Below are 13,591 nucleotides of genomic sequence, written 5' to 3'. Positions count from 1 at the left end.
AAAAAAAAAAAAAAAAAAAAAAAGAAACTTTACGTAAAGAACGTACACTTTTTTTATAAGTGTGGTATTAAAAAGATTAGACAAAGAAAGTAGGTAGAAAAGGAGAACACTATTTAGAGTATGATGATAGTGATAGGTACCATCCAAAGGAATCAAACCTCGAAGAATGAAATATGCAACATAGAATTGGACAATGAAGCCCCCAATGAAAGCCTTTGCTTTGCTTTCATCGCCAACTCAAAGACGTACGAAGCTGGCATTGTATTGGTGACCTCGGTGTCAATATGCATATCATCCTACGATTAAATTTCTTAAATCATCCGTTTCAAACAACTCATTTTCTTCTATCTCATTTCGTCTCTTTGAAAATGATCGTAAATTTGAAAGGAAATAGCATTGTTAGTGTGACCGTAATGACTCAAGACCACCACTTGTAGATATTGACTGTTTTGGCTCGCTACGTATCATCGTCAGTCTCACAATTTTAAAACGCATCTACTAGAGAGAGGTTTCCATACCCTTTTAAGCAATGTTTTGTTACTCTCTCCAACCGATATGGGATCTCACAGTAACACACGAGTAATGAGAAATACATAAATGAACCGATACCATATTCAAATGACAATGACTCGTTTTGAGGATATGATGGTAAAGAAATACTTACAAGAATTAATAGTTACTACTTATACCAACAAAATGTACTCGGTTTAGTTATAAAAACTTCAAAATTAAACATGACCACCTCAGAATTGTACAAAAAAGCATGTGAGTGAAGACAAAACACGCTAAAAAACCTCATATTTGTTTATTAGTATAGTCCTAATCTATATATTAATTAAATTGAAATAAACAAATAGGGAACAAAATAGATTTAATAAATACAGTAAGAATAAAACTATATTGTAGCCTTATACATGCCTCTTTATATATATATATATATTTTTTTTTTTGTTAAAAGACGTTGACACAAGAAAATAAATTCCCTTTGGGACAAGTTGGAAATGTCGCTTTTGACCATTTCGTATGGACAACAACAATGTGATGGAGGTCAAGTTGGGTAATTGAGCCATTATTATTATCATTGAAATACTCAATTCAATTCATTGGTCATATTAATTTAATATAATTCAATATGTCTTTTTCAATATCGTCTCGTTATCGTCATCAATAATATATAATTATTAAAAATATATCAACGAAGAATTATATTATAATTCAATTGATTAAAATTTTATGAACTTAAACATATAGTTAATATTTTTCATAGATCAGAGATTTAAATCCGTTAAATAAATATTTTCTATAAATCAAATAATATCCATAACTACTTACAAAAGTTTTTATGTTATATCGAACCAGACAAGACATGTGAAGCTAGGATCGAAATTGAAATGGACTTTTTATTTTTGTTTTTTTAATTGAGTTGAAAAATATGAGGGAAAATATTAAGAAAATTAAAGCTTATAATTAATGATTTAAATCAGATTTAAGCTAGGAATTAAATAGTAATGGACCACAAAAATAATGGGTAAGTCAAAAGATATGACGTGTCATTTTATTTTATTTTTTGTTATTTATTTCTCCTATGACTTGTCCTTTCACAAAACACTCATTGCCAACTTGGAGTGACCTTTATGAATCCAAAGGAACACTAGACAAAAATACAAAATAATTATATATAATGTTTTAATTAATTTAGTTATATTTAAATTTTAGTCTCGAACGTTTTTTTTAAGTTATTGATATATAAGATGGACGACTTTGAACTTATGATCTCTTAGCTAAAAATAATCGGTTGAGCTATGTTTAAATTGGTTATAATGAATTTAAGTTTATGAATCGAAGATTCAATTCATCTTAAATAATTTTTAATAATAATAAAATTTTATCATGATTGGAACGTTTTATATATATTCGGTTTGTTTGGTGAAGAACAAGCAAGTCAACAAAATTAAGAATATATTTTCTCTTCAAAATGACTAAGGCTAAATACAAAGTATATTAGCCACGTATATATTTTTATTAAAGTTGTATAATAAAAGTATCAAGTTTAGGTGGTGAAAATATATAATTGTTCGTAACTTAATGTATTAACATATCTTTTAACTAAGAAATTATAATTTTAAATCGTGTACTAAGAAATTAAATAAATGATAAATTTAAGAAAGCTGACATAAAAGGAAGATCACGAACATATAAAGAAGTATGGTTTGTTTATGAGCTGGTCGGATGGTTGGATTGTCGAGCATACCAAAAAATAAAGAGGTTTGGAGGGTTTGTAGGCTTCGATTCTAAAGCGTCTCGACACTGGAGTTGACGGTGGTCGGATTGATCATTGACTCCATATCCATTAATCTTGCCACTGAACATTACAACATGTCTCCTGAAAGGAAAGGGCAACGGCGCCTCCCTACACACTAAACCGAAAAACCGGACCAACCAACAAACAAAGCATTACATTGAATGAAGCCCACCCACTTCCCTCCTGCAAAGCAACGGAACTCCCACAGACTCCCTGAAACCAAGAGAGGAGACAAAAGAAGGTACGATGTCTAAAATATTTTGTATGTTCGTATTTTGGTTTGTTTGCAGCGTTTTGAGTGACCGTCTCAACACTATCCATTAGAAATTCTAACTCGAACGTCTCATATAGCTTCTTTTTCTCCACAAATTTTTAAATAAATTTTAATTTTAAATGCTCGATCTCTACAAAAATAAACGAACAAGTCAACCATATTAATATATATTTTAAAATAAACGCTGCAAATACTATTTAATATAAATTATTGTGTAGTTGACGTCATTATCAATAAATAAAAAAAATAGTTGATAGTAATTAATATAATTTATATATATAAATGAGATATTATTTTAAAAAAGCAACTGTAACGACAAAACCAGAAAAACCATACCATATTACATAAGCATTGGCTAATGGTATTATACATATTCTTCACTTAAATGATATTAAATTGTATACATGTTCAAAGAATCTTCAATTATTCAAGTATATAATATTGTTTATTTTATTTTATTTCGTTAAAAATTACATTTTGGTCCTAACAACATTGATTTATCACGCAATTTCAATTTTACGACGACTTAGTTCACAAAATTTAATATAAAAATATTTAAATCTCTAGAATTTCGTAATAATTTAGCCTTTCCTATACGAAATTTCTTCAAAATTAAATTTTGAGATCTTATTATTTAATAATTTATATTATTGTAGATTTTGAATATATTTAATACTTAATTTCTTAAATATTTTGCGAGAATAACTAAGGTTAAATTGTTACGTATTAAAATTTAGATCTAGATTATTATAAAAAAAATTAAATAATTATATAATATTTTAGAAATTGAGGAATTTAAAATTAGGTAATAACGTTGCGTTGGTAGTTGGGTCATAAATGCAAGTTTTCAACTTTCAATCTTCCAATTTAATATTTCTATATATATATCTTCATATTAATATTTAATATTTGACTAAATTAATAAAAATAATTTTTTATTTAAATTTAATAGTATTTTAAAAAAATTATTAAAAATTGAAAATATTTAGATATTAATTGCAATAATAGAAGTTCAAATATATTATTAAATTTTTTAAAAATTTATGAATATTTTTTAGATAGAATATATTTATTAATTTAATATTAATATTTTTATTAAAATAAATATAAATAAATTTTAATAAATTTTGATATCATTTTAACGGTATAATTTTTTCTTCCTAATTAATATTTTTAAGCGGTTAAAAATATCTGAACTTTATCATCATTATAAACATCTTAACTTTATCATCATTATATTGTACAACATGTGCCTCATGAGGGTTAGGTACATTATCTAATTTAGAGCCTATAAAATAATAAATAAATATATATATATATTAAACTAAATTTAGGAACTAACACGTGGGATTAAACAAACTATATGGAACAAATTAAATCACTGTTAAATTTTTGTAATATTATGTTAAAAAGAATCTAAACTATAGAAATTAAATTAAAATTATATTCATGGAGTAATTTATCTTAAATAATTATAAAAATTAATGAGACAAATAATAATAATAATAATAATAATAATAATAATAAAAGCTCAGTGTTAAAGTTAAGTCATAGCCCACCTATTTAGAATGGGAGGAGGAGGTTGGTTTTACTCACTTGAAAAAAAAGTTGTTTTTTGAAAAGAAAATAAAATGACGTCACAAAAGCATAAAAAATTAGAATTAAAGAATCTTAATACGAGATGTAACAACTCCCGTCTAGAATTTAGATTAAGATTTAAAATCTGAATTCAATACCGGATTGCGTTAACATTTTTCTACGACATGGGCACGTTATTTACTGTTCGCTTCTAAGAATGAAGACTCTATCTTTACCTATCAACATAAGTCCTTCATCCTGCCTTGCCGACATTGTCGTTACTCTCATACATCTTTAAAAATTTACAAAAAATATCACCTAAGGTAGAATTGCTCTGAAAGGAAGGTGCACTTTGTTGATATAAATAGTAACTTTTATTTCTTTTAACTGTTCGTCCTCGTCTTATCTTAATGACTACTCTCATTCAGATGTGGTACGAGTTTTTTTTATGTGAATTATGACGTCATGGATTATTTTTTTCTCTAGCCAGATGTGAATGTGAAACTATATATTAGTTTAAATGGAATATTTTGAAAAGATTTATTGAAATAGAATATTGAATTGAAGATTCCACGTGTGACTTTTTGTAGTGCTCATTCCAAAAGAAAGGGGAGGAAAAAAAAAAAAAAAAAGAATTAGAGTGGGCCCCACAAATTGACGGAAATTACCACGCGTGTCCCTCTTCTTTAAAAAAGGTCAAAATGGAGATTTTATATTTAGGGGCTTCCTTGAAAAACACACCAACTTTTTTGTCCTCCACCGTACAACGCCCACGTGATCATCCCCACCTCCACTTTCCTCCAACCACCTAACAATTTTGCCTTCCATTTTTACCCTTTAGTGTTAGGGCCACAAATTTAAATAAATTATATTGCAACTTAGTCCTTAAACTTTCATTATATTTTCTTCATATTCTCACCATTCACTTATTTATAAGATATTAAAATTTTATTTTTATTTAATAATTATTAAGATACTTTTTTTTTAAATATTTTTTAACTAATAAATAATACGTCAATATAATATTTAATTGAAAACATAAAAAAGTAATTTGTTCATCTAATGCTTTTTTAACAACTTATATAATATTACAAAAGAATATATAATTAAAAAAGAATAGGGTTTTTAAGATTTTTTTTTTTCATGTGTTAATTAAAAATTTAATAAATTAAATACAAATATTAAATACAAATATATCGAATGATATTAATATCTAATATTAAGCTAAGTTATTCCAATTATTTTAAAAAAGTGAAACGTGTAATTTACCCGTGTTGGTCAACTTGATTCTATTTACTTTGACTCATTTAAATTAAATTATAGATATTTGTACCTTCTACCAATTTTTGTTTTTTTTTACTTTAATTACACATTTATTTGGAGAAATTTATATTCAAATAATTTATGATCAATTATTTTGTGAAACATTATAACATAAGCGGACAATAATAAATTATTTTGTCAATCATTAGTGTGATGGTGATTTGTCTTAAAATATCATTTATAATTTTTTTCTTTTTTCATTTAATTTAAATTTTTTTAAAAAAATAGGCAAATGTATTATTTTATGGTTGGGAGACACAATAATGAAATGAAAACAGACTATACTTATGATTTAAAAAAATATCGGAGTGATCTATGGTCAAAAGAAACCTATTCGAGAACTTCTTTAAGGATATTTTTGAAAAAATATCATCATATATTTAAATACTAAAAAAATACGATAGTTCTTATTATTTTCGGTAGCTCAATTATGAACACTCCAAAATTAATCGAATTTGCCGTTCAAGATAAATAGATAATTTGGTCATATCACGAGAAATGCAAGAAAAAATCGAGGGCATCAAGTGTTTAGGTCGAGTTTCAAATCTTAATCAAAATCTTAAATTTAGAATCGAGACTCATATAGATTCTCATTGCCAAATATTACCGACATAATTTAATGTTAGATTTTCGGCTAGTTGTGAAAAAAAATGCCGATCTCATTAGATTCTAATTTTTTTTTAAATTATTTTGATTCCGTCTATCAAAATAAATAAATAATTTAAAATTTTCAAGTGTTTTTTGAATGAAAAAAAAAAATTCCACAGATTCTTTTGTGCCGGTGGAATTGAATCAAATCACAATTATTATTTTTTTAATTCTCAAGTTATTGATGATTGAACCATTTTAATTATTATTACAGAAAAAGAAAATACACGTCAGTACCTAAAAATGCATAACTGATTAATGGCTAATATATTAAATGCTGACCTGTTATTTTTAAATAACCTTTTAAAAAAAAAATTGTAAAAAGAATCTAATAAGTTAACAGGATCTTCGAGACGTTTTTGGTTGAATCTTTACATTTGATCTACCATCTTAAGTTTTACGTGCACTTTTCGAAATTGAAGCAAGAGTAGTAACCTCCCGACCTCATCAGCCTCGAGCTGTTACTCAAGCCATTGAGTCTTGATCTTCTCTTGGACTTGTTTGGAGACTCAATTTTGGCTTTATTGATTGATATAATATTTTATTAATTAAATTATATTTGTGTTAGGATTCAGATGAGTTCATCAATGTTGAAATTTGAGCCATTTACATGTGATATTTAAAAATTAAAAGATAAAAATGTTTTTTTTTTTTTAAATTTATAAAAAAGTAAAAGTTAATTTGAATAATGTTCCAAAAGTTTGGTGCTGTCATTGTATCTATAAAACCCAAGCTCTGTTCCTCATTTCTCTGCAAAATTTCAACAGAGAGCGGGAATCAAATCATTCCCTCTGAAGCTCTTATTGATTTGTGTGTTCTCGAGCGATCACACGAAGAAGAAGAAGAAAATGTCTGCTCTCTCAGATCTCGTCAACCTCAACCTCTCCGACTCCACCGAGAAGATTATTGCAGAGTATATATGGTCAGTTCCCCCAATTTTTTCTCTCTTTTATTCTCCTTCCCTTCCATAATCCCCTGTTTTTTTCTCGAATTTTTCCGCTGATTTTTCTGTTATGATTCTGTGGATGAGGCTAGGAATGCCTCTCTTGTGAGTTGTAAGTTTCGTTTTTCTTTTTTCACGCGTTTTTGCTCGTTTGTGCTGTTTGATTACCGAGAAAGATTTGGGGAAATGAATTGAAGTTCAGAGGCTGTGTTGTTTGAGTTTCAGAACTGAGATTGGGGGAATTTTGTGGACGATTGTGTGTGCTCTGTTTATTGTTTGCCAAAATCTCGACTATGGGATTTTTCTTTTCTTTGTTCCTTTGAATTCGTTTTGTTCTTGCTGAATGAACTTTATGTACTGAAACTGTTCTTCGATGATTGTGTAATGTTCTGCATCTGCTCAGTGTTCTGGCTGTGTTTTCTGATTCTGCAAATCGTTGAAGTTAAAGGATCATCATATTTACTGAGGGTTTTTCTGATTCTCTATTGGTTTTCCTTTTTGATCTTGTGCTAATTTGTTTATGTTCCATTTGAACAGGATTGGTGGATCAGGCATGGATCTCAGAAGCAAAGCAAGGGTACTAAGCTATTTTCAAAACATGAAATCTTTATTGGATTTGTTTTTCTTTTCAAATATTGATTTCCTTCGATTATGTGTTGTGTTCTTTTGCATATGAAGACCCTTTCTGGCCCTGTAAGTGATCCTTCGAAGCTTCCCAAGTGGAACTACGATGGATCTAGTACTGGCCAAGCCCCAGGAGAAGACAGTGAAGTGATCCTTTAGTGAGTTCATTTTGTCTTCTCTTTCTCCATAGATGTCTACAAATGACTGGATCTTGACATTTCTTTTCTTCTTGTTCTTGTTTAATGATGAATCACAGCCCACAAGCAATTTTTAGGGATCCTTTTAGGAGAGGCAACAATATTCTTGTAAGTTCTAAGTTTCCATTTGGACTACAAGTTCCTGTCTAGTTTTCATATGTTATATACTGATTTGGAATGGCTTGAGCTTGACAATGATAATTTTGACTGCTTAGGTTGTGTGTGATGCTTACACACCAGCCGGAGAGCCGATCCCGACGAACAAGAGACACGCTGCTGCCAAGATCTTCAGCCATCCTGATGTTGCTGCTGAAGTACCATGGTGATTATCAAATTGTTACCTCATATTTATGCTTATGAAAAGATGTAAAATGTTAATATCTACAAATGCCATGAAAGTGAACTTTCAGCAAAAGAAATGTTCACAGGAACATCAAAAAACATGTTGATATTATATAATAGAAGATACTTATAGTCCTGGCTTGCTAATTTGTTTTGGAAACACAGGTATGGTATTGAGCAAGAGTACACCTTGTTGCAAAAGGACGTAAACTGGCCGATCGGGTGGCCGATTGGTGGTTTCCCCGGGCCACAGGTAATTAACACTACAAGAAGTGATTGGTTGACTTGAATAGATTCAGTGAGACACACTATATTTCTGTTTAATCAAAGATTCAAGTAGAATATGATTTCGATTGTCGATAGGGACCGTACTATTGCGGTGTTGGTGCCGACAAAGCCTTCGGCCGTGACATTGTTGATGCTCATTACAAGGCTTGTTTATATGCTGGTGTTAACATTAGTGGCATCAACGGAGAAGTGATGCCAGGACAGGTATAGCTTCTTCCTTTTTCCTGGTTCTGCCATGGTTTGATCATGATTATGTTCTTATGTTATGCTTTTTTTTTGTTCCAATATAGTGGGAATTTCAAGTTGGTCCTTCTGTTGGTATATCTGCTGGGGATGAATTGTGGGTTGCTCGTTACATCCTGGAGGTAACTGAAGTTGTAAAAGATTGCTCAAATGCCTATATTTTCGTTGTTCTTACGGTCTCAATTTTGTACCAACAGAGGATAACAGAGATTGCTGGAGTAGTCGTTTCTTTTGATCCAAAACCAATCCAAGTAAAATCTAAGAACCTCTTGTTCATGAGCTTTTCTTTTGGAGAGTACTTTTTTTCCCCTCCTAATCATTCTTCTTTCTGAATAACACCAGGGAGATTGGAATGGTGCTGGTGCTCACACGAACTACAGGTAATGAAACACGATCTTTATATCGAGTAAACCATTAGCTGCGATTGAGCATTGGTAGTAACATGTTTGATAATCATTTCTCAGTACGAAGTCGATGAGGGAAGATGGTGGTTACGAGGTGATCAAGAAAGCAATTGAGAAGTTGAAGCTCAGGCACAAAGAACACATTGCTGCCTATGGAGAAGGCAACGAGCGTCGTCTCACTGGACGACACGAAACAGCCGATATCAACACATTCTCATGGGTATAGCATATTCCTTTTTCCATGTCAAATTCTGTTTGTTTTCGATTCGGGTATTATGATAGTCATTCGAAAATCAAAATGCTTACACGTTTGGAGTAACGAAATATGATAGGGTGTTGCGAATCGCGGTGCATCGGTTCGAGTAGGACGAGACACGGAGAAGGAAGGAAAGGGATATTTTGAAGACCGAAGACCAGCGTCGAACATGGATCCATATGTCGTAACTTCCATGGTTGCTGAAACCACCATCTTGTGGAAGCCATGAGGAAGAAGATTAGGTCTTCCAAATTCATAGTTTTCACTGTTTCATCATCTTCACAGTTAATTCCTATCCTTCTGTGTACTTTTATTGTTATTTTACTCTTCCATTTGAGCTTTGCAAAAAGCTAAGATTCCCGTTCCCCATTACTCCCACCTCTGTGTCAAGTATTTTGAATAACATATGGTTTCTATTACTAATAAAATTTGTTTGGCTTCTATGTTACCGCTCCTCGGTCCCTTTACCTACGTCTGGCTTTTTAAGAGCGAAAACTATCCGTCCAGGCGAGGGGCAACACAAGTTCTCACTTCTTGAAAGTGAAAACTATCCCTACAGGTTAGGGCCAACACAAGTCCTTTATAATATGATCACATTATCTACTTCTCACTTCTTAAGAGTGAAGCCTCTTCTCTCTTACACCAACAAAAGTTCTTCTAGCATGTTTTGTTCTTACTCACATACATCTTAAAAAATCTTCTAGAAAATCATCCAACATAGAATTGCTCGGGACAATACACGTCTAACCATGAAGTTCCTATGATATGTGCACCGTGTTAATATACGTAGCCACTTTCATTTTTTTAAAGCATTTTTTAGTCATCACTGAGCTAGATTTAATTACAAGAATCCGTGCGTGAATTTCGACAAATTACAAACTATTGAATGATTTAATTTAAAAAATTAAAATGAATCTAAGCCTACCGAGAATATGTTAAGGCCCGCTAGTAAGTGGGTCGAGTTAAGACATTTTTAGATCTAGCCTAATTATTTAGATTGTAAAATTTTACGCTCATATAACTCTTATTAAATAATAAATTCAATATAATCTAGTCATAAAAATATTTGAATTGGGTTGATTTGAATTATTTAAGTTATTAATTCATTTTATTTATAATAAAATAAAATATTAATAGGTAAAAAATCTATTAATTTAAAAAAAATTAAATTAATATTTGTAATTCAATTTCAATATATAATTTTTTAAAAAATTACATGTTATTCATTTATTTACTATATTAGGGGATACATATAAAAAATTAATAGGATATTAGTAAGGTCATAATGGTAATTAGGTAAGGGATTGTTCTATGTGATTGAAAGGCTATTAAATAAGATGTATACCATATCAATAAAGTTAACCTTTTATTATTATTCTATCCCTTTTTGGTAAGATATTGTTTTTTATAAAATGAAAATTTTTAAATACAATTTTTTACGGGAAACACTCGCACTCTTTATTGATATCAATCCAGAAGAGATTACAAAATACTCTATATAATAATACTGCACTTCAGACTGCGGACCGTTTGAGATTTCTTAGAATGTAAACCTGAATACAAGCATATCTAAATTATTTTCAGAAAATTATAAATAATGAACTTGTACAATTATTGAGTTTGACCCTATTGCACCAATAATATATTTTATTATTGAATGAAGGAATAATCACACGTGTAATCATCGTTTTAAAGTTAAATAAGAATAAAATATATTTACTTTTTAAATATTCTTCTTAGATCTCTAATAAAAATCTCGAATTTTCGAATTAAAATTAATTCATCTAATAAATATGAACGAAATTTGTTTTTATTTTAGATTTTTTTCTTTTTTCTCTTTATTTATTTTTATTTATCTAAAATTTTATAAAAATTAATAAATTATTTATTTAAGAATAAATATTAATACTGATTCCTAAATAAACTCAAAAATCAAAAACCTAAATTTAAGTCATATTATTTATAATACACCTATCAAATTTAAAACAAAATTTAATTAGTTAAAATTATTTTAATACTTTGACTTAATAAAATATATTAACTAACCATAATTAATTACTTAAAATTAATTAATACAATAATTACGAGAATTAAATTGAAATATTATTTATTTATACTAAATTTTCATAATATCAAACATTTATTCTGAGATTACACGTGGGTTGGAGAGAGAAACAAAACATTTTTTTTATAAGAGTGTGGAAACCTCTCCCTATCGTTTTAAAATCGTGAGGCTAACGATCATATATATAACGGGCTAAAGCGGACAATATTTGCGAGAAGTGAGTCATCTTTAACAAAACTGTCAATCAACTAAGTCTAAAATGTTGTAACGAAAGCGGAACGAATGTACTCACAATACCAGTGAACGGAATTACACAAAGATACAACAAGATATTTACGTGGTTTCGGAAGAAGAAGTTTCCCTACATCCACGAGAAACAATCAATCACTAATAATCAAAGTGTTACAAGTGAATAACACAGTACAAAGACTCTCACCTCACTCAAGAAATACAATGTGACACATAATACTCTTAAAAATTCTGGTATCAAATTTCGATATCAACAGCCTCCTAAACAAGCTCGACAATTGTTTGGATCATCGAACGTTACGGAATTAAATAAGATTAATATTAAAACGGTTACAAAATTAATAACCAAATTAATAATGTTAATAACTAAATTAAATAAAAAACTTATGACAAAATTTACAACATAAAAAATTTTAAATTGATTTATTTTAGTTATATATAATGATAAAACATTTTCGAACTTTTTTTTTTACCTAAAATAGCTTTGACCATATTATTTTTCAAACAAATATCTTTAAATCGGAATCGGAATGAGAATATTATTCGATTTGTTTCGAATTTAAATAAAAAGTTAGAAGTTCATCGAATTTGTTAAAAATTGAGAATCAAAATAAGAATAAAATTTATTATCTTAAGATATTCTTTTAAAATATATTATCCTATTCTTTTTACATTTTTAACCGATTAAAATATTAATATAACATTTAAAAAAAATTCTTGTGCTATTATTTTAAAATTCCAATTTTATTTTATTAAAAGAAATTATTAATTAATTTGAGTGGAGGAAATGCTTTATTATATTTGGTTGTGTACACGTGTTTAAGTTTATTTATTGTTAGCAATATAAAATAATAGTTATGCAATAAAATTATTAATAACTCAACCTAGTGGCCGATATTTTTTTTTATTAAAATTAATAACTTAAAAATTACTGTAGACTAAAATTGGGTTGTAACCCTATGAGTTGGACGGGTAAAATGTCGACCCGCGAATGAAATTTTTTATTTTTAAAAAATTCAATTCAATCCAAATCAAAAAAAATATAACACAACCCAAATTTTATGATTTGAGTTTGGGTTGGTCGGATTCTCAACTCATTGAATACAGAACACATAAATGAACCGTTCATAACATTTTAATAATATTTTAGCTCAATATTAATTAACATATTACATTGAAACTGAAATCAAATTTTCTTATTTTTTTTTTCTTATTTTATTTATTTATTAATTATTATTTTTTTTTGTTGTTGTCAAATACTTAAAAATAAAATGATCCACGAACAAGGTAGAAACTGCCCATTTTCTTTATAAAAATTTCCAAATATCTTTTTTAACTAAAAAAGAAAAAAAAAAAAGATTCTTTAAGCTTTTTATTTAAGTGTGGCATTATATATCTATAAAAACCCAAGCTCTACTCTTCATTTACCACCAAAATTTCAGAGCAGGAATCAATCAACTCATTCCCGCGGAATCTCGAAGAAGACAATGTCGGTGCTCTCAGATCTCGTCAACCTCGACCTTTCCGACTCCACTGACAAGGTCATTGCAGAGTATATATGGTAAGCTCCCCTCAACTTTTTTCTCTTTTCATTCTCCTCTGTTCCTAAGTTTTAAACCCTCTTGTTTATAGAGATGATCGTGAACGGGACAGACATGAAAAAATCTTTTTTTTGTTCTTGTCCCAATATATTTATTTAACGGCCACCTCCCCTCACAAAGTAACTTCAAAAATTCAAAATTTTAATATTTAAAATAAATGTATTTATTTACTAAGCAAAGAAATATATATATATATATATATATATATATATATATATATATATATATATATATATATATATATATATATATAT

The 13,591-nt window shown here is 28.7% G+C and overlaps 2 protein-coding genes across 3 annotated transcripts in view; both read left to right on the top strand.

The window, feature by feature from the left end:
* The window catches only part of LOC111452036 (glutamine synthetase cytosolic isozyme), an 18,277-nt gene extending 8,407 nt beyond the window's left edge, over positions 1–9,870 (top strand). Inside the window, exons 2-13 of one of the 2 annotated variants that reach the window (XM_023092556.1) lie at positions 6,964–7,047; positions 7,606–7,645; positions 7,747–7,850; positions 7,949–7,997; positions 8,105–8,211; positions 8,397–8,484; positions 8,595–8,723; positions 8,810–8,884; positions 8,960–9,013; positions 9,105–9,142; positions 9,227–9,386; positions 9,499–9,870. In XM_023092556.1, coding sequence (XP_022948324.1) covers positions 6,974–7,047; positions 7,606–7,645; positions 7,747–7,850; positions 7,949–7,997; positions 8,105–8,211; positions 8,397–8,484; positions 8,595–8,723; positions 8,810–8,884; positions 8,960–9,013; positions 9,105–9,142; positions 9,227–9,386; positions 9,499–9,651 — 1,071 coding nt within the window. In that variant the 5' untranslated portion in view covers positions 6,964–6,973 and the 3' untranslated portion in view covers positions 9,652–9,870. Of the gene's footprint in view, positions 1–6,955; positions 7,048–7,605; positions 7,646–7,746; positions 7,851–7,948; positions 7,998–8,104; positions 8,212–8,396; positions 8,485–8,594; positions 8,724–8,809; positions 8,885–8,959; positions 9,014–9,104; positions 9,143–9,226; positions 9,387–9,498 lie in introns of both variants that reach the window. The other variant, XM_023092555.1, reaches the window with a different exon arrangement.
* A 3,315-nt stretch (positions 9,871–13,185) lies between these two features.
* LOC111452037 (glutamine synthetase cytosolic isozyme-like) overlaps positions 13,186–13,591 on the top strand; it is a 4,943-nt gene continuing 4,537 nt past the window's right edge. Inside the window, exon 1 of the mRNA XM_023092558.1 lies at positions 13,186–13,297. Coding sequence (XP_022948326.1) covers positions 13,224–13,297 — 74 coding nt within the window. The 5' untranslated portion in view covers positions 13,186–13,223. The remainder of the gene's footprint in view (positions 13,298–13,591) is intronic.

Source organism: Cucurbita moschata, unplaced genomic scaffold (genome assembly GCF_002738365.1).
Source record: "Cucurbita moschata cultivar Rifu unplaced genomic scaffold, Cmos_1.0 Cmo_Scf00014, whole genome shotgun sequence".
NCBI lineage: Eukaryota > Viridiplantae > Streptophyta > Magnoliopsida > Cucurbitales > Cucurbitaceae > Cucurbita > Cucurbita moschata.
Note: the sequence above shows the minus strand (reverse complement) of the source record. Positions and strands in the feature narration are given on the sequence as shown.